General features: G+C 39.7%; 1 protein-coding gene across 1 annotated transcript; it reads left to right on the plus strand.

Moving 5' to 3' along the window:
• Positions 1–8,505: 8,505 nt before the first annotated feature.
• Positions 8,506–19,138, plus strand: slc45a3 (solute carrier family 45 member 3). The gene is made up of 7 exons (XM_084927463.1): positions 8,506–9,246; positions 10,035–10,276; positions 11,796–11,908; positions 12,364–12,833; positions 12,912–13,177; positions 14,434–14,703; positions 18,023–19,138. The coding sequence occupies exons 1-7, from the start codon at positions 9,087–9,089 to the stop codon at positions 18,164–18,166; spliced, it is 1,665 nt and encodes a 554-aa protein (XP_084783589.1). The 5' UTR covers positions 8,506–9,086; the 3' UTR covers positions 18,167–19,138.
• The last annotated feature ends 1,615 nt before the right edge of the window (positions 19,139–20,753 follow it).

Genomic DNA, 20,753 nt, shown 5'->3' on the forward strand with positions numbered 1-20,753 from the left:
TCCGCAAGGGCAGGTGTCCCTGCAGGTTTTAGATCTCACCCTGGGTCAACACACCTGAATCACATGATTAGTTCATTACCAGGCCTCTGGAGAACTTCAAGACATGTTGAGAAGGTAATTTATCCATTTAAATCAGCTGTGATGGATCAAGGACACATCTAAAACCTGCAGGGACACCGGCCCTCGTGAACTGGGATTGGGGACCCCTGGTGTAAGTGTTGCACCTTGTTGCAATCAGTGTTATAGTTGAGAAAAACTGAACCATATCTAGATGTGGTAAAATGTTTAGAAACTGAAATACAAACCAAAACGGGAGTAATGTTGTGTACTCAAGAGTACACTTCAAAAAATTGAAAAAAGGAACACTTTTTAATCAGTGTGGCATAAAGTCATTAAACGTTTTGTGATATTGATCTGGTCAGTGAAGTAGCTGAGGGGTGTTAATGAGATTAACAGATGGTGCACAAGAGAGGCAGCAATGAGACAACCCACAAAACAGGAATGGGTTTAAAGGTGGAGGCCAAGAAACATTTTTTCCTCATCTTTTCTGGCTGTTGTCTAGTTTTCCAGTCGGCAAGGGTCAGTGTCACTACTGGCAGCATGAGGCGGTATCTGAACCCTGCAGAGGTTGCGTACGTCCAACTCCTCCAGGATGGCACATCAATACGCGCCATTGGCAGAAGGTTTGCTGTGTCTCACTGTGCATTCTCAAGGAGATTCCAGGAGACAGACAGTCATTCTAAAAGAGCTTGACGTGACCGGAGAGGGTCCTTAACCCATCAGCAGGACCAGTATCTACACCTTAGTGCGAGGAGGAACAGGATGAGCACTGCCAGAGCTACGAAATTACCTTGAGGAGGACACTGATGGGAATGTCTCTGACCAAACAGTCAGAAAACGGCTTCATGAGGGTGGGCTCACAGTCAGGCACTCTGGAGCCCAATTGATATTTGCCATAGAATATCAGAATTAACAGGTCCATTGCTGGCCCCCTGTTCTTTTCACAGATGAGAGCAGGTTCATTCTTAGCATATCTGACAGACTTGAAAGGGTCAGGAGAAGCCGTGGAGAACATTATGCTGACTGTAACATGGTTCAGCATGACCAATTTGGTACTGGCTCAGTGATGGTCTCGTGATGCGTATCCACAGAAGGACTCTTTGAGTTCAGCTGTCTTAAGGTTATTAGTTTTAATTTCTCTAAAATGATGTGGCATCGTTTCATTCCTAACACATTACCCAGACCTTATCAGGATTTATTTTTTTCCACATTGCGATTTAATGTGTTTTCTTTGTGTTGCTTTAAATTTTTAAAATAGTATATAAATGACATTTCTTTAGTTATTGTCAGTGACTTTATCTGCGACTCACTGAATTTTGGTATAGTTCTGCAAAATGATGCCCAATGCCCTTTTGAAACAAATCAATTTGTGAAATTTAGCTTCTCCTAGATATTCCACTATCATGTGTGAGTGATAGTGGAAAATGGAGGAATCACAGCAACTTAACCACCGTAAAGAACGTAGGTACAAACAGGGGTCGTTGAAGTCCATAGTGCATCTCAAAAGCTCCCCTGGCATTAACATCAGCACAAAAACTGTGCTGGGAGCTTCATGGCGTGGGTCCCTCTGTCTAGCGGTCTGGTGGACATGTCTGGGTTTGGGAAATGCCAGACGATCATTACCTGGCTGACTGCACTGTGCCAACTCTAGAGTTTGGTGGGGTAGGAATCATGCTGTGGAAAATCTTATTGCTTTATCTCACCCAGACATTTTGGATAATTCTATGGTTCAGATTTGTTAGAGCTGTTCTCAGACCCATATAGCAATTTTAGGGTAAACTGAAACAAAAATTGCTCTCATCCAACATCAGTGCCTGACCTTACAATTTCCTTTCTTCATGCATGGACAAAAGTGTGTCCTACTCTCCAAAATCATAGAAAGCCTTCCCAGAAAAGTGGAAGCTGTAATATCTACAAAGGAATAGGAGCAATCCAATGGATGTAGAATGAGATGTCATAAAAGCTGCTGGAGGTGAAATGTGTAGACGGCCCAATACTTGTCTATGTAGTCTTGTCTATGTGTTCTTTCTTTTAACTCTCTGGTATGTCATTTATGGAATCACCAGCAATCAGCTGCGTTGATTGTATAACAGCATGTCTCAAATTAAAGCTCATATTCAATATTTTTTAATACAGACAGTGGAACAAGCAACTGTAGTGTCGGTGCCCCAAATTGTTGTCTGCACTGCAGAGCTAACCTCGCCTTTGTGACAGGTTTTTAAAACTTTACGAGAGTTGTGTTTTGGTTTACATATTTAGTTGAAGCAGGTTTTTGTCCAGAAATGTCTAAAGGAGTGTAGAGAAATCAAAAACCCCAAAATGTCACGTGTCTACAAAAACAACTCAAAGAGGAAGGCTATCCTGCTTGGTGTCTGTTTGATGCTTAATAGTTAGTTACATTAGTAACATATTAGCCATCAACTTTAGAGAAGATATTTGGTTAATGTAATGTATCTCTTCCACACAACCACAAAATATTTTAATGTAATTTATTGAAGGTAGTAGTCTAAAGTAATCAATAAAAAATTACTTAACCTACATTTTCATTTCTGTTTGATCACGCTTGGCATGTTTTAAATGTTTCTGGTAGAATTTGTTCATTTCCTACAAAGAAGATGAAACTTTAAGGAAGAAATGGTGAAGTGTCAGGGTATCAACTAATGCTTGCAAGCTTGGCTCGCAAGCTGCATCCATAAACTGCAAAAATTCAACACACAGCCATGTGTAGCATCCAATTAGAGCCAATTAGTAGAATAGTGAGGTAACAGAATTTGACTGTTCACTGTAACTGAAATACAAATTCGGATGAATGGCAGGCTATATTGTTTGTGAGAAAATGTCATTAAAATGCTAGAAAAGACACCAACTGCATAAACACAGTGAGAGGTTCAACTATCAAGGCCTTCCAGACAGCTATCAGCAATACTGTCCATGGTCCTAATTCCTAACAGCTACCTCATAGTTGGGTGAAAGGGTGAAACTGTCCAAAGAGACCAAAAAAATGGTCTCTACCAGGCTGTAAACATGCTTTTTAATGCTGTAAAGTTGGGCAATTCAACATGGGAGCCAATAGGGATTTACTCTGTTTGGAACTAGCCTCAAGGTCCCATTAGTAAAAGTGCAGTTTTTACCATGCCCTGGCTTCATTTTTATGCTGTGTGGGTCGCCTCTCTTGGCCTGTGAAGTAGCAATGCAAACACACATGTATGTATCGATAATGACAAATTCTTTGGTCATCTTTCTGCTGATTCCTGATGAAAATGTTTATATACCTGTGCTATTGCGCAGGTCAACTTACCGTTACTATTAACAGCAATTCATCTAAGCTGGCAATGCAGCCTGACTGTATCTATGATTCTGGCAGCATCTATGCATGTATAGCTATGAGTTCTCGACCTTGCAACACTAAATCTCCCCATGTTTGCTCTGACACAACAGTGGCACCAATACCCTCTCTGCTGTCTGTGCTTGTGCTTCTTTGTGTGAAGGCATAAGCACATGTTCCCTCTCAGCTTCCCTTTTTACAACTTGTGTACATCTCGGCTCCTCAGCACTTTTTATTGCTGCATTGTTAACACTATGAGTTGAACACACAAAACACACAAACCAAGTCGTATTTAAGGTCACAGCGGTAGAAGCCAGTGACTGCTAACCAGATGGCAACATGCTCGTTTTACTTGGAATAACAAAGTGAGTAATATTGATTTTATTCTTACTGTCTGCAGTTTTGTGGTCTCCAACGCACCAACACTGTGTTTCTTACACAGCTATCTTTCCCTCTATTGTGACTTCAGAAAGCAGCATGCTCTGTAGCTTTGGGGCTCTAGGACTTCTTTTCTAATGTGTAGACATTTTTGAATAAAAAGTAAATAGACTACAGAGCTTGAAAAGCTTCTTCAGAACTGTAGAAGCTTCTCAGATGAGAGGTGAAAAATCTTCAATAAACTTAAAGAAGTCCAGTCGCTTTTCTTTCCAAGCTCCTTAGATGACCTGGATGACAGAACCGACACAGACAGTACACAATAGAGTTTTTTACTTCCACATATCCATGCTATTACACTGGTATAAAGTTCAAACAGATATAAAGGTCATAAAGCTATCATTAAAAATGGCAGTTAGTCAAAGAAAACAGCATTTTATTCACTCCTGAAAACTGAAGTGCTGCCTATCAACGTCAGGAAAAAACAAAAAAAGAAGTAGTTGACTGCTTTTTCAGTTTCTTGCTAAGCTGTAATAAGCTGACACCTCTGCTGCAGTCACTGACTTTAAATGCTAAAAACATGGGAAATTATCAAAAAGGTTTAAAAGATGCATCGACCAGCGAATCAAAAGCTTCTGAATTTTACATTTGTAATTGTGTACAGTGTACAGTTGTGTTTATTACAGGGTTTATGTGTGGGATAGAGAGAGTTTTTAGTAACTTTCAGCCAAGCGGAAATCTGAAGAATGAAGCCGACATTAAAAACACAAAAACAGAAAACCAACAGTTACAGTTCCTCTAATGCCCACTTGAGGCTGACTACAAAAGTGAGTCAATTCCCTTAAACCTGGACCTGACCTCCCCACTGCGTTTGGGGTGTTGCTGCTTTATGGCTGAAGCTTGCTAGCATTAGTAGATATCATAAGCCCCTCCTGCACATTTTGGTTTTTTTTAATTACAATTCAGTACTACCTAATGTGCGTCATTGTCGTCATAGCAACCCATTTGTGGGTCCCGCAATGTAATTAATATGGCACACGAACGCTACAACGCTACAACAAAGATGGACGTCGAAGCAGAAATGTACCTGCTGCTCAGTCTGTGGCTTTTCGTCAGACTCTAGGACCATGATATCGTTTTTTGCAGCCATTGCTGGATTTCAAAAGTGACAGGTTTGATTTTTGTGAATGAGAGGCTCTTGTGACTCATCGAGTGATGCTACTGACCAGCCAATCTGTGGCATGCAGTCTGCCAATGTCACATTTTAGTACCTGCTTGAATCACTTGGGACCCCGGCCGAGCAGGTACTAGAAAAGTACCTGGTACCAGGTACTTTTCTAGTACCTGGTACCAGGTACTATGACCTAACGGAAAACCCTTAAAACCGTAGCGACCCGTGCCGAATCGATCCGAGTAAGTACTAATGGAAAAGGGGCTTTAGTGTTTGGAAACAGGGATGTGGCAGGCAGAGGGTGGATCAAAACTGACTCGAGGCTAACGGGAGGTGACTGTACATTAATTTCAGTTCGGTTTCTACCTACCCTTTATTTGCAGTTGGCCATATTTTGATTGGGCATTCAAGTGCAGCACTGGGAAATCATGGGACAAAGTCCAGATGTTGTGCAGCAATAAGGTGACCATTTTTCCAGAATTTCTCTTGTATCTGCACAACCACAGTGTTACCTGTCTCCTTCATTAAAGCAGCAGCATTGTTTTTATCATTTAGACACGATGCTCTTCCATGCTACTGTGTCTTCTCTTTCCCCTTCTTTCTCTCAGTTGTCTTCTGTTGTTGAAGTAGTACTGCACTGCACAGGTGATGGTCTGCATCAGCTTGTAGAAAAACTTCTAAAACTGTAGAAACACGTCATCCTCCAGATGTAAAGACATGTCATAGATTTCACTGTCCCATCCTGGATCAGTCTCCTTCCTTTTATGTCTGAGTAATGAGCGAATTTGAAAAAAAGATGCAAATAAATCTGATAATAAACACTTTCAAGTCAGAGAGTCTTCCTGAGCATACAAGCTGCAGCATGAGGTTTAAGCAGTGCCGATCGCAATGAACAAATTGTGTATTGTATCATCCGCTTGAATGGCAATGAAAGGGGCTGGTAATACCTGTTTGGCAACCTCCTCTCGATACATTGGACATGTTCTCCAAATGTTTATTTTGAATTGTTTCGGAGCCTTTGAAATAGGGCTGTGAGGCCTCCAACATTTCCACCTCTGCAGTATACCAATGGCACTTCTGTAGAGCAGCCATTATTAGCATTTTCCTGTTCGGCTGTATGACATCATTTCACGACTAGCATGAAGAACTGCTGCTAGCCCAAAGGTACTGCTCATTTTCCTAAGAATCAACAAACTGTTGCTAAGGTGTGTACCAACATGAAGAAGGGACATGCCATTTACGCATAAACAATTACTACTACTAATAATAATACATTCTATTTATAGGCACCTTTAAAGAACTTCACAGTCAACTTACATTAGTACAACAAAATAAAAACATAAGGTAAGCAAATAAAAAACAACTATAAAAGTTAATCGAGGTAAAAAACACAATAAGACCAAGTCATAATAAAGGGTATGCAATTCTGAATAGATCAGTTTTAAGATGTAATTTTAAAGCAGAGAGTTTGTAGTTGGGAGATCTGGTAGAAGTGCATTCCAAGGACTCGGAGCTCAAGCTAAAGGCTCTGAGTCCCATGGTAGTGAGGCGAGCAGGTGTAACAGACAGAAGGGAAGCTGAAGAAAAGCAGGGAGGGTACGCATGGAGAAGATCAGATAAATATGGAGGAGCAAGGTTATGAAGCACTTTGAAAGTAAGAAGTAGGAAATTCACTCTTAGGTGAGCTGGAAGCCAATGGAGCTGTTTAAGAGCGGGTGTTATTTGTTCAGTGGATCCAATTCTGGATATAATACGAGCAGCTGAATTTTGAACTCACTGCAGTTTATGGATGATTTATGAGGTAGACCATAGAGAAGAGAATTACAGCAATCTAAACAAGATGTGACAAGAGCAGCAACAGGTATGGTGGTACTGTTTGGAGTGAGTGAAGGCGAAGGCAGTTAAAATTACTAAGATTAAAATAAGAAGACCCTGTGATATTATTTCTGTGTGCCTTTAAGGAGAGAGTGCTGTCGAGGATGACACCAAAACTCTTAACCCAAGAGGAAGATGTGATGACAGAGAAATAAATATAAAACACAGACATAAAAATAAGGAGTTTGGATTGATTGGCTAGCACAAAAAACAATGACCGTTTTATTTATTCATATTTACTGTTGAACCAGTCAGAGCATTATGCAATAATTTGCATCGGGCTTATGCTACAGTTACAGGAAGTGACAAAAGAAAATGCACTATAGATTACTGAGTGCTGAGTTTCAAAGTAAGTTAGTAATAGTTAAAAAAAAATAATACAATGAACACATTTTTCAGTTGTTCCAAATGTAGCCCCAACAAGTGTCAGCCTTTACAAATCAACAGTAGCTGAGCAAATCATATGAACACACATGTAAAAACAAACCCAACATAGGAATGTCAGTACTAACTGTAGTCCCGCCCACATCCTTAACAGAAAGCGTGACGTGGGTAATAATCTCACCTTTGTTGTCATTTGCAGCACATACACAGCTGTATACACCACAGGCTACTGAACTTTAAAGGAAGAAAACCAGTAGCCACTGCTGGCTTTTCAAACAACTTTTGCTGCTCGAAGAAAGATCAAAGGACTTTGATGAGGCAAGTGGAAATAAAAATACTAGTGGTTTATTGCTTAATGTTTTAGAGTGTGTCTCAGAGAAAGAGGAGCTTCTCGTTTAACAAGTGAGTGAATAACACACATGCACACACACAGTGTGCCAGATGAAATCATTAGGAAATGAATGAATTGTGTGCAATAGCTTACAGTAAGCAGGAGGCATACATACCACAAAGAAACAGACTGTTACATATTAACAAATTATGCAGTTTTCTTTGTCGGTCATTCTCAGTATTATTAACATTGTGAGAATTCAAAGAGCCATAAAGCTCTGTGTACTTATAGCAACACTTAAAACCATAATAATCATCTACATCCCTGACACACCTTACATTCTATACCTCTCTACGTCTAACGCCTAAAGGTACTATTCATTTTCCTAAGAAACAACAAAGCGCTTCTAAGGTGTGTGGGAAGGGACATGTCACTTATGGATAGGACGAGCTCAGACTATAGCCTCAAAAGTCCTCAAAACCAGATGATTTTACAGTCATGTTTACACCTTCACTGAAATCTATAGATAATAGTGTAAGTGACACTAGACAGCAAGAAACACACTGAAACCACATTTATGGCGATGTTCATAGATTTCTAAGCAGTGATGATACTTCCTAAAAAATGAAAGGAAGTCAGAAAGTTCTATCAGGAATAAATACTGAACCAGTTAAAATCCTTTTAATTGCCACTAAGCACAAGATTTCTCATTAAAACGACAAATATCCTTTATTAATGTGCGTGACAGAAAAAAACAAGTTGTATTACATTTTTTAACATACGGATACATACAGGTAGTAAAACTAAGCATGTCACCTCCATGTTTTTATTTTACTCCGTTTTCGAAATTCACGAAATTGTTCTTATTAGTTTTTAGAGTTAGAGGTTTTTTTAAGTCTTTTTTTTTTTTTTTTTTTTAGTTAACTAAAAGGTTTTTCACATGTAGTTTTAGTTTTCAGTTATCTATACATACCTTGATGCACAGTATTGTTTCAGTCAGTTTCCATCTTGTTCAAAAGTCTAGTTTTTATGTACTTTTTCTTCAGTGTTTCTTTAATTCTAAGTTTAGTTTTAGTTCACAGTGATGGTCTGCCCAACAGAAAATGACTCAGTAGATTGATGTGAGTTGGTGAATGGCTAAAATGGGAGTTGAGGTTTTGCTAATAGATTGAACAAAATGACTTTTCCCCATTTCACATTTAGATATAGAAGGTAATCTTTTTCCAGATTTTACAACGATTTTTTCAGGCTTTGCTGTGCTTTCTTTGAATTACGCAGGAAGACACCACACTGGCAGGTGAAGATGCCGGCCTCTGCTGGGGCGCTAATGGAACCTCAAATAAAAAGGAAACTTAAGAAAGTTGTCTTTGCTGTTCTCTGATGACCGCTTCATTCACAAAGCACATCATGACAAGGAAGCTGTCCAAAACTGATGACCAGCCAAAACCCCTCTGGGAAACCCTTTTGTTTAATAGTTGTCTTTACATTAACTTAATATTTCATATCAGGACTAAAGACATTTGTACATTCAAATAAGACACTAAATAAAAAATTGAAGAGCCAAGATGGTTGTGAAAAAGTGGTTTCAGTGTCAGATGTGGAAGTTGTTGCTGGTGAACACTTTATCATGTGGCCTGGAGGTGTGCATGGCTACCGGGACTGTCTACATCCCACCTCTACTGCTGCAGGCCGGCATGGAGGAACGCTACATGACTATGATGCTTGGTAAGTGGAGGGAAAAAAAAAATCACACAAGCATTACAATTTTATAGATGTTCTGTTTGTGTGTTTGAAACATCTGTTTGAAGCACCAGTGCTGACGGTGCATGTCTACAACTACTAACTAGGAAATGTATTCAAATAGCTTCATTTAGTTTTGTCATTATATAATGATTTTTCATTATCAATAGTTTTCATATATTCATATGTTTTTAAAACTAGCGGATCTTAGGTAGCTTAGTTTCAATAACGACTTTGATCCATGGACAGAATCAAAGATGGACGTAGCAACTGTGACATCACTTGTTGCTTTGTCAAGTCTTGTTTTTAAGCCTTACATTGAGGTTTTTCACAGCTGCCATATTGGTTGCCTGATAATAATGGTCGTCTCTGGTTTTAAAACCGAACAGCATGCAGTTTGATCAAAAACAAGAAAAGCAATAACACTGGAGAACCCCGAGTACTGTGGCTATTCGTTAGCAAGATAGCAGAAAGCTAATATTTATTAAGCTAACAAATGGATACACCTAAGTCCTAAGTTAAGCGGAAAAATGTAAATGTCTTTCTTGCTAGCTAACTAACTAGCTGACTTTACTGTCGCTGGGCGGGCTGTAAACCTTTCCCAGACTGTTGGTATCTGTAATGTCGTCAGTGCAGATAAAGTACGACTACAACAGAAGTTTAAGTGCATTATACCATAAAAATAATGACTAGATCCCATCTGATACTTCCCTGGTAAATGATTGAGCTTTGAGGACCACTAAGAAGGTTAACAGGGTCTTTCTTTTTACCAGCTGTGACTCCAGTTTTGGGCTTGATCTTTATACCCATGATCGGCTCAGCTAGTGATTCTTGGAGAGGGCGCTTCGGTCGACGCACGCCCTTTATCTGGATCCTGAGCCTGGGAGTTTTGCTAGGCCTGCAAATAATTCCCCAAGCCAGGCGCCTGACTCTACTGATTTCACCACAGCACCCTCACTGGGTGCAAGCTGGCATGCAGGCTGCAGCTGTATGCCTTGTCGAGTTCTGCGCACAGGTGAGTAAACTTTACAAGTAAAGTTGTACAAAAATAAAAAATATATACTCAGTTATACTATTAATTCTTATTCTCGTGCTTCTTGGGAACTAGATGAGGGATTAACAGGGATCTCTTCCAGGGGTCCAGTTGTAACCAACATGGACAGAGCACAGTCTCGTGTCCTAGATGGCAAATCGGTCTGTGCAGTCAACACCTCCTCTGAACAGGAGATACCCGACATAGCAGATCATTACTGCAACCCGGCTGATGTAAATATATTAAATGAGCCTAGGGCTGCAACAATTCATCAAGTAATCCAAATGTGTAGATTTTATTATTTTTTTTTTTAATCCTGGACATCAGTTCTTTGCTTCGATGCTTCGTGGATTTAGAGTCTGTTTACACACTCACCCACGAAGAGCAAAGAGGTGGAGCCATTAGCAAGTCAGTGAGCTAAGGGGTAGAGAAAGAAAATGTTTTTATATTGTTTAAAGCAGCAGTGCTTGTTCCTGTAATCACCATTAAAACCTTTACTGGGAAAAAGCTAGCGGCAGTCCTTCATCAAGGCACCTATTTAACAAGCACTGACGTGAAGAAAAGTAAACTTTGTAGCTGCTCAATCCACCGCTGTTTGTTTTACACTGAAAAGGAAAGCTACAGCTGTTGTAATAAAATATGTAGATGGACTGTTAACCTCTTAAGCCCCAAGCCTACCTGATCTCCTGCCTTTTGCCCCCGTATCAGGGGGCATTGGGGCTTAAGAGGTTAACTTAAACCATGTTTAAATCAGGCAGCATGCTGAAGGTTGGCAGCAGCCATCCTTTGATACCTGCAGCAAGCAGGGGCGAATCTAAAGTAGCGCATGGGTACTAGATCATACTCATTTCAACACTTACATAACATTATTTTTCAGATTTAAAGTGAAATAACATGAAATATATTCATAAAATGATATTAGTATTTTTTTAAAAAGAAAAAAAGAAAATATTAGCTTTTTCCCAGGCCAATAAAAATGCTCATGGAGCAGTAAAACTCTGAGCCACTAACCTGGGGCTGTTAGGCTGGACATTATTAATATCTGCACCCTCAGAATGTCTGTTTTCAACTGTACAAAAAAACGAGTATTTCAGAATGCTGAAATACTCGTTTTTCTTCATTCCAGCCATCACATACACGTAGGCACACAAACATGTACAATAACACATTCACATGAACACACACCTAATCTACGTCATCCAGCAAATACAGTACAGTCAGAAGAAGATATAGAAGATAGAATATTTTATTGCTAAATTAATCAATTTACTGTATGAGATTCTCTGTCCCGAGGCTAAATTTGTAGTTAATGTAGTTATGAGTGAATTTTTGTACCCCTAAAATCAAATCTAGACCTTCCTGGTTCACTTAATAACTTTGGCAATTAAACACTTGTATTATTATTTTTTATTTCTGAAAGAATAAGTCTTTGTTCATTTCGGAGGCTTTGGTTGAGTATCATAATTACATGTGTCAGCTAACTCTCAGGTTGTCTCCTCAGGCCTGTCTCACCCTACTGCTTGCCCTGCTGTCAGATCTGTTCCCCGGGGAGGAAGAAAACCGAAAAGCATTCTCAGTTAATTCCCTGATGACAAGCCTGGGGGGATGCTTGGGGTAAGCCACTTATTATCTTTTCTTCCGAACTGGTTGTGTCTCATACTTCATTTCAGTTCAGTTATCATTATATAGTGCCAAGTTGCCTCAAGGTGCTTTATATTGTAAGGTAAGACCCTACCATAATACAGAGAAAACCCTAAAATTCAGATGAACCCGATAAGTGACCACTTTGGCGAGAAAGTGGAAAGGAAAAACTCCCTTTTAACAGGAAGAAACCTCCAGCAGAACCAGATTCAGGGACGAGCAGCCATCTGCTGCAACCGGTTGGGGGTGAGGGGAGAAAGACAGGACAAAGACACATCATTATATTAGTTGTTGTACCTATGGTACAGCTGTATTAATAGTAAGATAAAAAAAAATTCTCCAACAGGCACAATACAGTCACAGCATCCAAGTAAGTGAACAGACCTAAAAGACCTAATATTTCAACATTTAAAATGTATTTTTTCCAGGTTTTTGCTTCCTTCCGTGGACTGGAGCCAGGCGCCCATAGCAGCATATTTGGGAGGGCAAGAGGCCTTTGTTTACACCCTGCTCACCCTCCTATTTTTCGGCTGCCTCCTCTCCACAACCTGCATCAAGGAGGAAGCAGGAGTCAGAGGAGAGAGGAAGATTCTTGTTCATCCCCCTTTAAAAAGTTTGGGGAGCAGATGCTGCCCGTTCCCCTTCCTACCTCGGCCTCGTTGTTTACGTGATGTGCTGTGTCGACGTGCATCAGAGGGTCTTTCAATGCTGCATCATTTGTATGTGGTGTGCATACATGTGCCACAGGTCATATGGAGACTTTTTGTGGCGGAGGTGTGTAGTTGGATGGCACTGATGAGTGTCATGCTCTTCTTCGCTGACTTTATGGGGGAGGGATTGTACCAGGGAGTGCCGGGTGCAGATCCAGAATCACAGGAAAGGAAACACTATGATGAAGGTAGGCTAAGTTCTTCCAACCGTTGAAGTCAGTCAGTGAGATTATGTTTTGCATTAAAACCACTTGATTCTTGTCCAGGTGTGCGCATGGCCAGTCTGGCTCTCTTCCTGCAGTGTGCAGTGTCGGTGCTGTGCTCTACGCTAATGGACCGCTGGGTGGCTCTGCTGGGAGCCAAAGTGGTATACACTAGTGGGGTGGCTCTTCTGCTATTGGCCACCACCGTCATGAGTGTCTCAGACAGTGTGATGATGGTCACTGTCATGGCTGCTGTGACGGGGTACACACTCTGTGTCCTGCAGGTGCTGCCATACACACTGCTGTGTCTCTATCACTCAGACAGAAAGGTTAGTTCTTACTTACACCGTGTGCAGCCTTGTGTGTGATATAGTGGGAAATCTGCAAGAATGAAGAATGAATATTCAGGAAGTCCAGTGTTTGTGAGGAAAAGGATACAAAAAATCTTTTAATATTTATTTGTTGGAAATAAAAAGCAACAAAATCAAAAGACAGAATATGAATATCTGCTGTCAGTCAGGTTGTTCTTTTTAACATCAGCACTGATCCAGAATTTTACATTCGGTGCTTGGCTGCCATTTATAATTAAAGCTTACATTTAGCTCGTAACAGCTCTGTTAAATTTACCATTGCATGCATTTCCCTTTGAGAATTAAACCACTTACAGTCATGGTGAAAAGAAAATGCATCCTTTTAAATCTTAAACGGAAGAACTGACAGAGGGTGTATTGTCTTTTTACTGTATAGCATGGCATCACAGGAACTTGTTGTGGATGCTGCTTCAGCACTTGATGGGTGTATATGCCTGACCTTTTTGGGGTCAGGCATCTTTGGGGCATAATTACCATTGTTACAACAACTAAGAAACCACAAGGCAAGTCAAGTTAGCAGCTAACAGTTAGCATGAGACAAGCTACCTGCCTGCTGTTAACGATTCCTCACCACCAACTTTCTGTTACTACTGGATGTAAATCACAACTGGCTAATCACCATAATTTATATTATTTATTTAATTACAATTAATATACAATTATAAATAATTGTTTTCCAAATTATTACAAAGAAAGTGACACACAAAAACTATTTTAAAGCATTTTTCTTCTTTATAGCTTCAAATTGGAGCCAGCAATCGGTCCTCAGCAACCCACCTTGATTGGTTTTCGCAGCCTTTAATCACACTGTTCAGTCTGGTCAATTATTCAGTCATTAAATCTGGCAGGCTGGACATTGCTAGAATGGTAAATGGACTAGTATGTATATAGTGGTTTTCTACTCAAAGTGCTGTCTTACTACTAGCCCCATTCACCCATTTTCACATGCATTCATACAAGCACCATTTCCTGTGCCTAAGTGCTGGTAATCTAACAGTCACACACACTACTCTGATGGATACATCGGGGCAACCCAGGCTTTAGTATCTTGCTCAAGTTTACTTTGATATTCAGACTATTAAATGACTTATGCTCTGATTAGTAGACACATACACATACCAAGTAAAATCACGAAACATAGCAAGTCCCCCTTACATCAGATGATATTGTTTAGTGATGACAGTGAATGTAATTGGTAACCTTTTCTCTTTAAGATTTTCTTCAAGTCATCCAGACCCAGACCTCTTGAGCGGACTGAAAGTAATGACCCAACACTTGCTAAGCCTGTTCCCTCATGTGGTCCACCTGCTAAGCACCAAGCTGTGGGGCTGATACCTCCTGTGGCAGAGCCCTCTGTTGAGTCGCCACATCTATCACTTTTGGTGGCTGGAGGTGATAGAGCTGAAGCAGACTCCACACAAATCTCAAACAGAGGGATGGGCTTTGACATGGCAATACTGGAAGGCGCGTACCTTCTCTCCCAGGTATAGGTGGGCAATTGGAGCCGAATTAATTGGTGGTGTACCTGATCTCATTTCATGTGATATAAAGTATATTCAGATCTTCTTTGAACAGCTAATTGCATTTATTGATCAGTTAAGTTAATCAGTTGGAGTTAATCAAGTAAAGTTATACCAAATCTCGCCGCTTGGTTGGCTTCTTGAAATACTCCTGGTGTCACTGCCAGACAGTGTTGGGCAAGTTACTTTGAAAAAGTAATTATTTATAGTTACTAGTTACTTCTTCAAAAAAGTAACTGAGTTAGTAACTGAGTTACAAGATTCTACAAGTAATTAATTACTTAAAAAGTAACTATTGCGTTACTTAAAAAAAAAAAAAAAAAATGTTTAACCCTCTGTGGTCCAGGGTAAAATTGGCCATTTTAACTACTTTTGATGTTTCCTCTACATTTCACCTTTAAAAACTATTTATTTTGCCTTGTTTGGTATCATTCTTTTCAGCACAACCTCACGTGTCTGAATTTACGGTTATGTTTTCATTTTGATATACTGTATTAACACAATTGATCTAAAATCAGACAAAAAACATAAATCCGAGTAGAAAAAGTTATATTTTTACTGTAACAACCACAAACATGTTTATTGAATCATATTTCAGACCTTTAAATGCAAATATAAATTGTCAATTTTAAAATCATATGCATAAGTTTTGCAAACAACAAAGTTATTTGAAGCCATTTACCTTTTACCCTTTTTCAAATAACCATTTCAAACTATTTACAGAACAATCAGCTGTTCTGCATTCAATGAGATGCCACACAAATTATTTGTGCCACTCCAAAAAAAATAATTTCTGTCCACTATAAAGGAGAACATCACAGCCTGATACCTGCAGGTCTGACAGCAGGTGCTCCTCTCACTCCTCCTGTTTTTCACCTGGAGACAGCAGTCGCCTCATTCTTCTGACACACAACACAAAACTATCCACAACACTACACACTAACTACACAAGACAACACATTAACTACACACTCCAAACATGCTAAACGTCACAAATCTCTCACATCTCAAAACTCGCTCTCTCTCTCTCTCCGTCACTCCTAAAACTTCCCCCTCTTCCCAAACAACCAAATGTCATGTTGCCATATTATTTTTTGATTGGTCGACATGGTACATTTTTCCACCAACACGAACGGGCTGTTTTTTGTTTTGTTTTTTTATTTTTTGCTCATAAGCAGCGAGTGCTCGCTGCACTGTCCTTAGACGGTAAACATGACGAAACCATTGAGAAAAAAACACACGTATATATTGTTTATCATGACTCTGGTTTTACGTGGCCTATCAACACAATTTATAAACTGGTATATATCACCTTGTTGCTTTGTCATCTTAAAGTGGTCATGTGATTGGCTTACCACGACTACTTTATTCTTCCTCAGTCAAACAGCAGCACTCATGCGATTGTTTTGCCCCCTTTGCTCCTGGTGTTGTGCCAAAAAGTGATCGTCTACAAGAAAGTGATTGCCGTCCGCGGGAGCGCGCAGATTGCTTACATAGACAGCAACTGATATAAGATGCGGTAAGCTGAACACAGCTTCAACCGTCTGTTTGTTGAAAAATATAAACACCGTTAGTAACGCCGCTACTTGTAACGCTGTTATTCCCATCACTGCTGCCGGATGGCTGGTGTGTTTGAGGAGTGGACCCGAAAGTAGATACACAAGGGACAGGACTAAAGTTTAACAAAAAGTGAGCCGTTCATTTAGGCTGATAACTGCCACAAAACAAAAGCACAGGGATGAGAAACTAAATGATAAACTGAGAAAACTGGGAAAAACTAACGCAGGACATGGAATTGTAACGATAACCATAAATCTAACATGAACATGACCAGAACCTGAGATAACCAAGACTAGAGAAACATCCATGTAGCATGAGGTGAGATGAACAGACAACCCAACAATGAACAACGGGAGACAGAGGACTCAAATACACAGAAGCATAATGAGGGAAGTGGAAACGCCTGTGGAACACAGCTGACACAAATGAATACGATGCCACAGGGGAAGCAAAACCAAACACACTGAACACGGAACAAGAGACTGTCAAAATAAAACAGGAAGCATGATGAGACGTAGACTGTGACAACACGAGCTTGACAATAGGACATGGAACATGCAGACATGAAACACAAGGGCATACGAGGGCACGGACATAACTAAAAGTTATACAGTGGGGGTGTCCAAATTCATGGGCTGCATCCTCCTGAGGCCGCATTTGTAGGCTGATTACGTCACAGCGACGCAATGAAGGCTGTCCAAATTCGCAGACTCCTCCGAATGCAGCCGACAAATGTGTCCTCCCTTTTCCCGAATTTGAAGGATGGGTCGGGTGTGTCCTTCGTGGCCCAACCTATCCCAGGATTCATTGCGCAGCCCAGCCAGCCCCCGCAGTCTTTCCATACTCAGGTTAAACGTGATATATAAGTCACTTAGATAACTTAAAAATGTAATTATTTGGCTTTTTCAGTGTTTTATTTGTTCGTGAGTAAATCGGTTTTGCTGAGATTAAAGTTATAGTTTTCACACCGCTGAATAAACGCCAAACAGGGAACTGATTAAACAGAAGTGTGAGATGGTCGAGAATTTACGCCAGTGTCCTGTTATACTTTACACAGAAAGGAGCAGACGCCTGAGTTTATTAAACTCCACCGAGACAGCGGTGACGCAAAACTGAAGGCTAGACCGTCCAATTTCACAGCCGCTCACTACCGGTCTACCTGGCCTTCATAGGAAGGAACAGGAAATGACACCTAAAAAAGGAAGCATGGGTGATAACATTAACTAGACTAAAACCTAACTACTTTATAAACACTAGAACTTAACATTTCTCTAATACCTCATAAGAAATCAAAAATACAAAACAAACTCAAAATGCTGGGTCACAGAGCCCTGACACCTGGCCACTTATTTTGGAAGTCATGCTGGAGGAACTTTCATTTCAATGCTTCAATGCTCCATGGGACGTAAAACCTGATTTTAAAAAGTGAAAAGGTTTTTGTTTTTTTAAAACTTTCTTTCCCCCTGGAAGTTAAACTTTTACCATCATCTTTGCTGCTGCAGAGTCCTCCCATAGATTTGAATTCAGGATTCTCTGAATACCGTATCTCTCTTTGATAATGTCTCTGCAAATACTCTTAGACAGTTTAATCAGGTCAAGCAATTAAGACAATTTTGCGGTTAACAGAGAGATGAAGATGGGCTATTTTACAACTCAAAAGGACTGCTTTGTAAATTGTGGTCATGCATTTAAAATGCTGCTCTTTTCATCTGCTTACCTGCAGTTGCTGCCAGCCATGTGTCTCGGTTCCATAGTGCAGCTGACTAACAGCGTGAGGGTGTACATGGCTTGCGCCTGCTGCTTCAGCCTGCTGGCTTTGCTCTTTGCCAGAAGAGTTGTCTACAGCCACGCTGACCTCCAGTGTTGATCGAGTCTCCATCAGGAACATCAGCCGACACAAGAGTCATGTGCTGGAAACAGTGGATCCTGAGTGTTCTCGTGTGGGGGAACATAGAGCATTCTTCAGGTTTTTATAGGCATTCAAGGACCTATTGGAGCTTGTTGGATATAAAGCAGTCACATAAGAATCATGCTGCCACTTTAAGATCGTACCACATGCCAAATGTAGTGTCTTTTTAATACAATAAGGTCCATGAATGCTGTGTTTCCATCACTCTTATTGTGAGTGAAATGACACAGCACACAGAATACACTGTATCAAATAACTTTGTTTTTTGTATTCTTGGATAGGGAACGACAGGGAATGATATCCTGCTGTGTGCTGTTGCTAAGAAACAACACTGGAGTCTTGACACTCCTTGTGTGGTGCATTCTGCTGCAGTCTCCTCATCCATATGCTCAGCTTGGCTGCTATGAAGATTCATTTACAGCTAGCATGTAACCTAATTACCCAGTGATTAGAAAGCATGTTTAAAATACCTTCCTTCTGAGCCGTGTGTTCCAGCCGTTTGCAGCTGTAGTGGTTGTACTCTTACGCATGATGGGCTGAGATATTATGGTAAAATGAACTCTCCACTCCCTGTCCTTCTGTTGTAGAAGAGGGTGTGGACAGATCAATATTGACTTGAGCTTGAGTTTACAATACATCTGTGCAGTCTTATCTACTCTGAGTCCACGTGTGCATCCAGTATAACCAGGGAGGCTGAAATATTGCACTGATGTCATCTTTCTCATCAAAGTTGTCTGGAAATTGTGCAGCTGAAGGATTCCTTTAAAAGGGACAATGAGCCAGTACCTTGTATTTATTCATGTCATTATCTTGTATTCAGCCATAAGGCCCTAATTTATTGAAGTAGACATGACATGTAATTTGTTGTCAATTAATCAGGAGGCAGCCCAGATACCCCAATTCACCACGTGTTTGACTGACGTGCTGGAAAAGCTGTACTAATTACCATATATATATATATATATATATATATATATATATATATATATATATATATATATATATATATATATATATATATATATATATATATATAAATTCGTCACCATTGGAGGTTATAGTTTTGAAAATGACACAACTGCATGTAAAAATGCTCAGCTGGAAATGTTATTGACGCAAAACATGTTTTGTATGTGTCATACTTCTGGGATATATTTAGAGATGGGGTCTTCTGACTGAGATTTTTCTTTTCTTTTTATATTTACATGTGTTTGAGTTGTTTGAGACACTTAATTGCACTAAGTTTATAGGTTATTTGGGAATTCGCTCAGGGGATTTTGTTTTTAAGTTGTCCTAATTGTTTTCTGAATCTTATAGGTTTAAAAAATGGTAGAAGGTTTAAAAAGTCATACTTTGAAATGTAGCCATGGCATGTGAATAAATGTGTTGTTTTACTGGCTTTAATTTTTTCCCATTTTAGTCACGTTTAGTGTAAAGATTCATCTTCTGTCTGAGTTCCATAGCCCTTCCAAACCACCAGAGGGCCCCTTTGCACAACAGAAAAGCTGCACAGCATGAAGTGTATATGCATGAAGGTATCCTTGCAGGGCAACTTTTATATGTTCATTCTTCTAACAGTGTACATGCATTAACAAATGTGATCTTGATATGTTGAGAGTTTTTTTAAATAAAAGTTTTCTGTCCTCAAAATAATGTGGAATATTACAGCTTTCATGTTGATGGAGTATAAATCAAGGTGTGAAGTTTGGTTTTGCCTAGCAGTGAGCTGCTGGCAGAGGTAAAAAAAAAAAAAAAAGAAGAAGAAGGATGCGTTTCATCAGTTCCTCCAAAGCATGAAGATCATTCTCAGCACGTCAACACTTTGTGCCGAGATTCTCTCACATCTCACACAAGGAGATGCTTGAAGTGCTCAAACAAATTTGACTTTAAAATTCTTTTAAAACTTGAACTATGATGTTATTATTAATCTCTTCCTCCCCTCACTCCCAACCAGTCGCAGTAGACGACTGAGTCTGGTTCTGCTGGAGGTTTCTTGCTGTTAAAAGGGAGTTTTTCCTTCCCACTGTTGCCAAGTGCTTGCTCAAAGGGGGCCATCTGATTGTTGTGCTTTTCTGTGTTATTGTAGGGTCTTTACCTTACAATATAAAGCACCTTGAGCTGTGATTTGGCTCCATATAAATAAAATTGAATTGATAATGTTTATTGTATTATATATTACTAATAACTGTCAGTGTTTCAAAATGCGTATGTGTATTTGTCTTCAGATTATTTTCTGATAATTAAAGACTTCATCAATGAATAATTTTGTTAAAGAAAACAGAAAATAGTATCTTATGATATATTTATCTTTAAAGTGTTGATTGCAGCCTTACAGCAAACAAATGAACTCAATATAAAAGAAAACTAAGGCCACTTGGGAAGTGATCCAGATCCTCATTATAACTGGAGAAGTTCCACCAAGTTTCATGAAACTGTAGGTCTTGTAGTTTTTGCATGATGGCCATAAGACACACAAACTTAAATACTGAAAACATACCAGAATATAAATCTATTTTTGACACACAGTCCCAGTACAACACAGGCC

The sequence above is a fragment of the Perissodus microlepis genome, chromosome 5 (genome assembly GCF_051167445.1).
Source record: "Perissodus microlepis isolate ML-2025 ecotype Zambia chromosome 5, ASM5116744v1, whole genome shotgun sequence".
Classification (NCBI taxonomy): Eukaryota; Metazoa; Chordata; class Actinopteri; order Cichliformes; family Cichlidae; genus Perissodus; species Perissodus microlepis.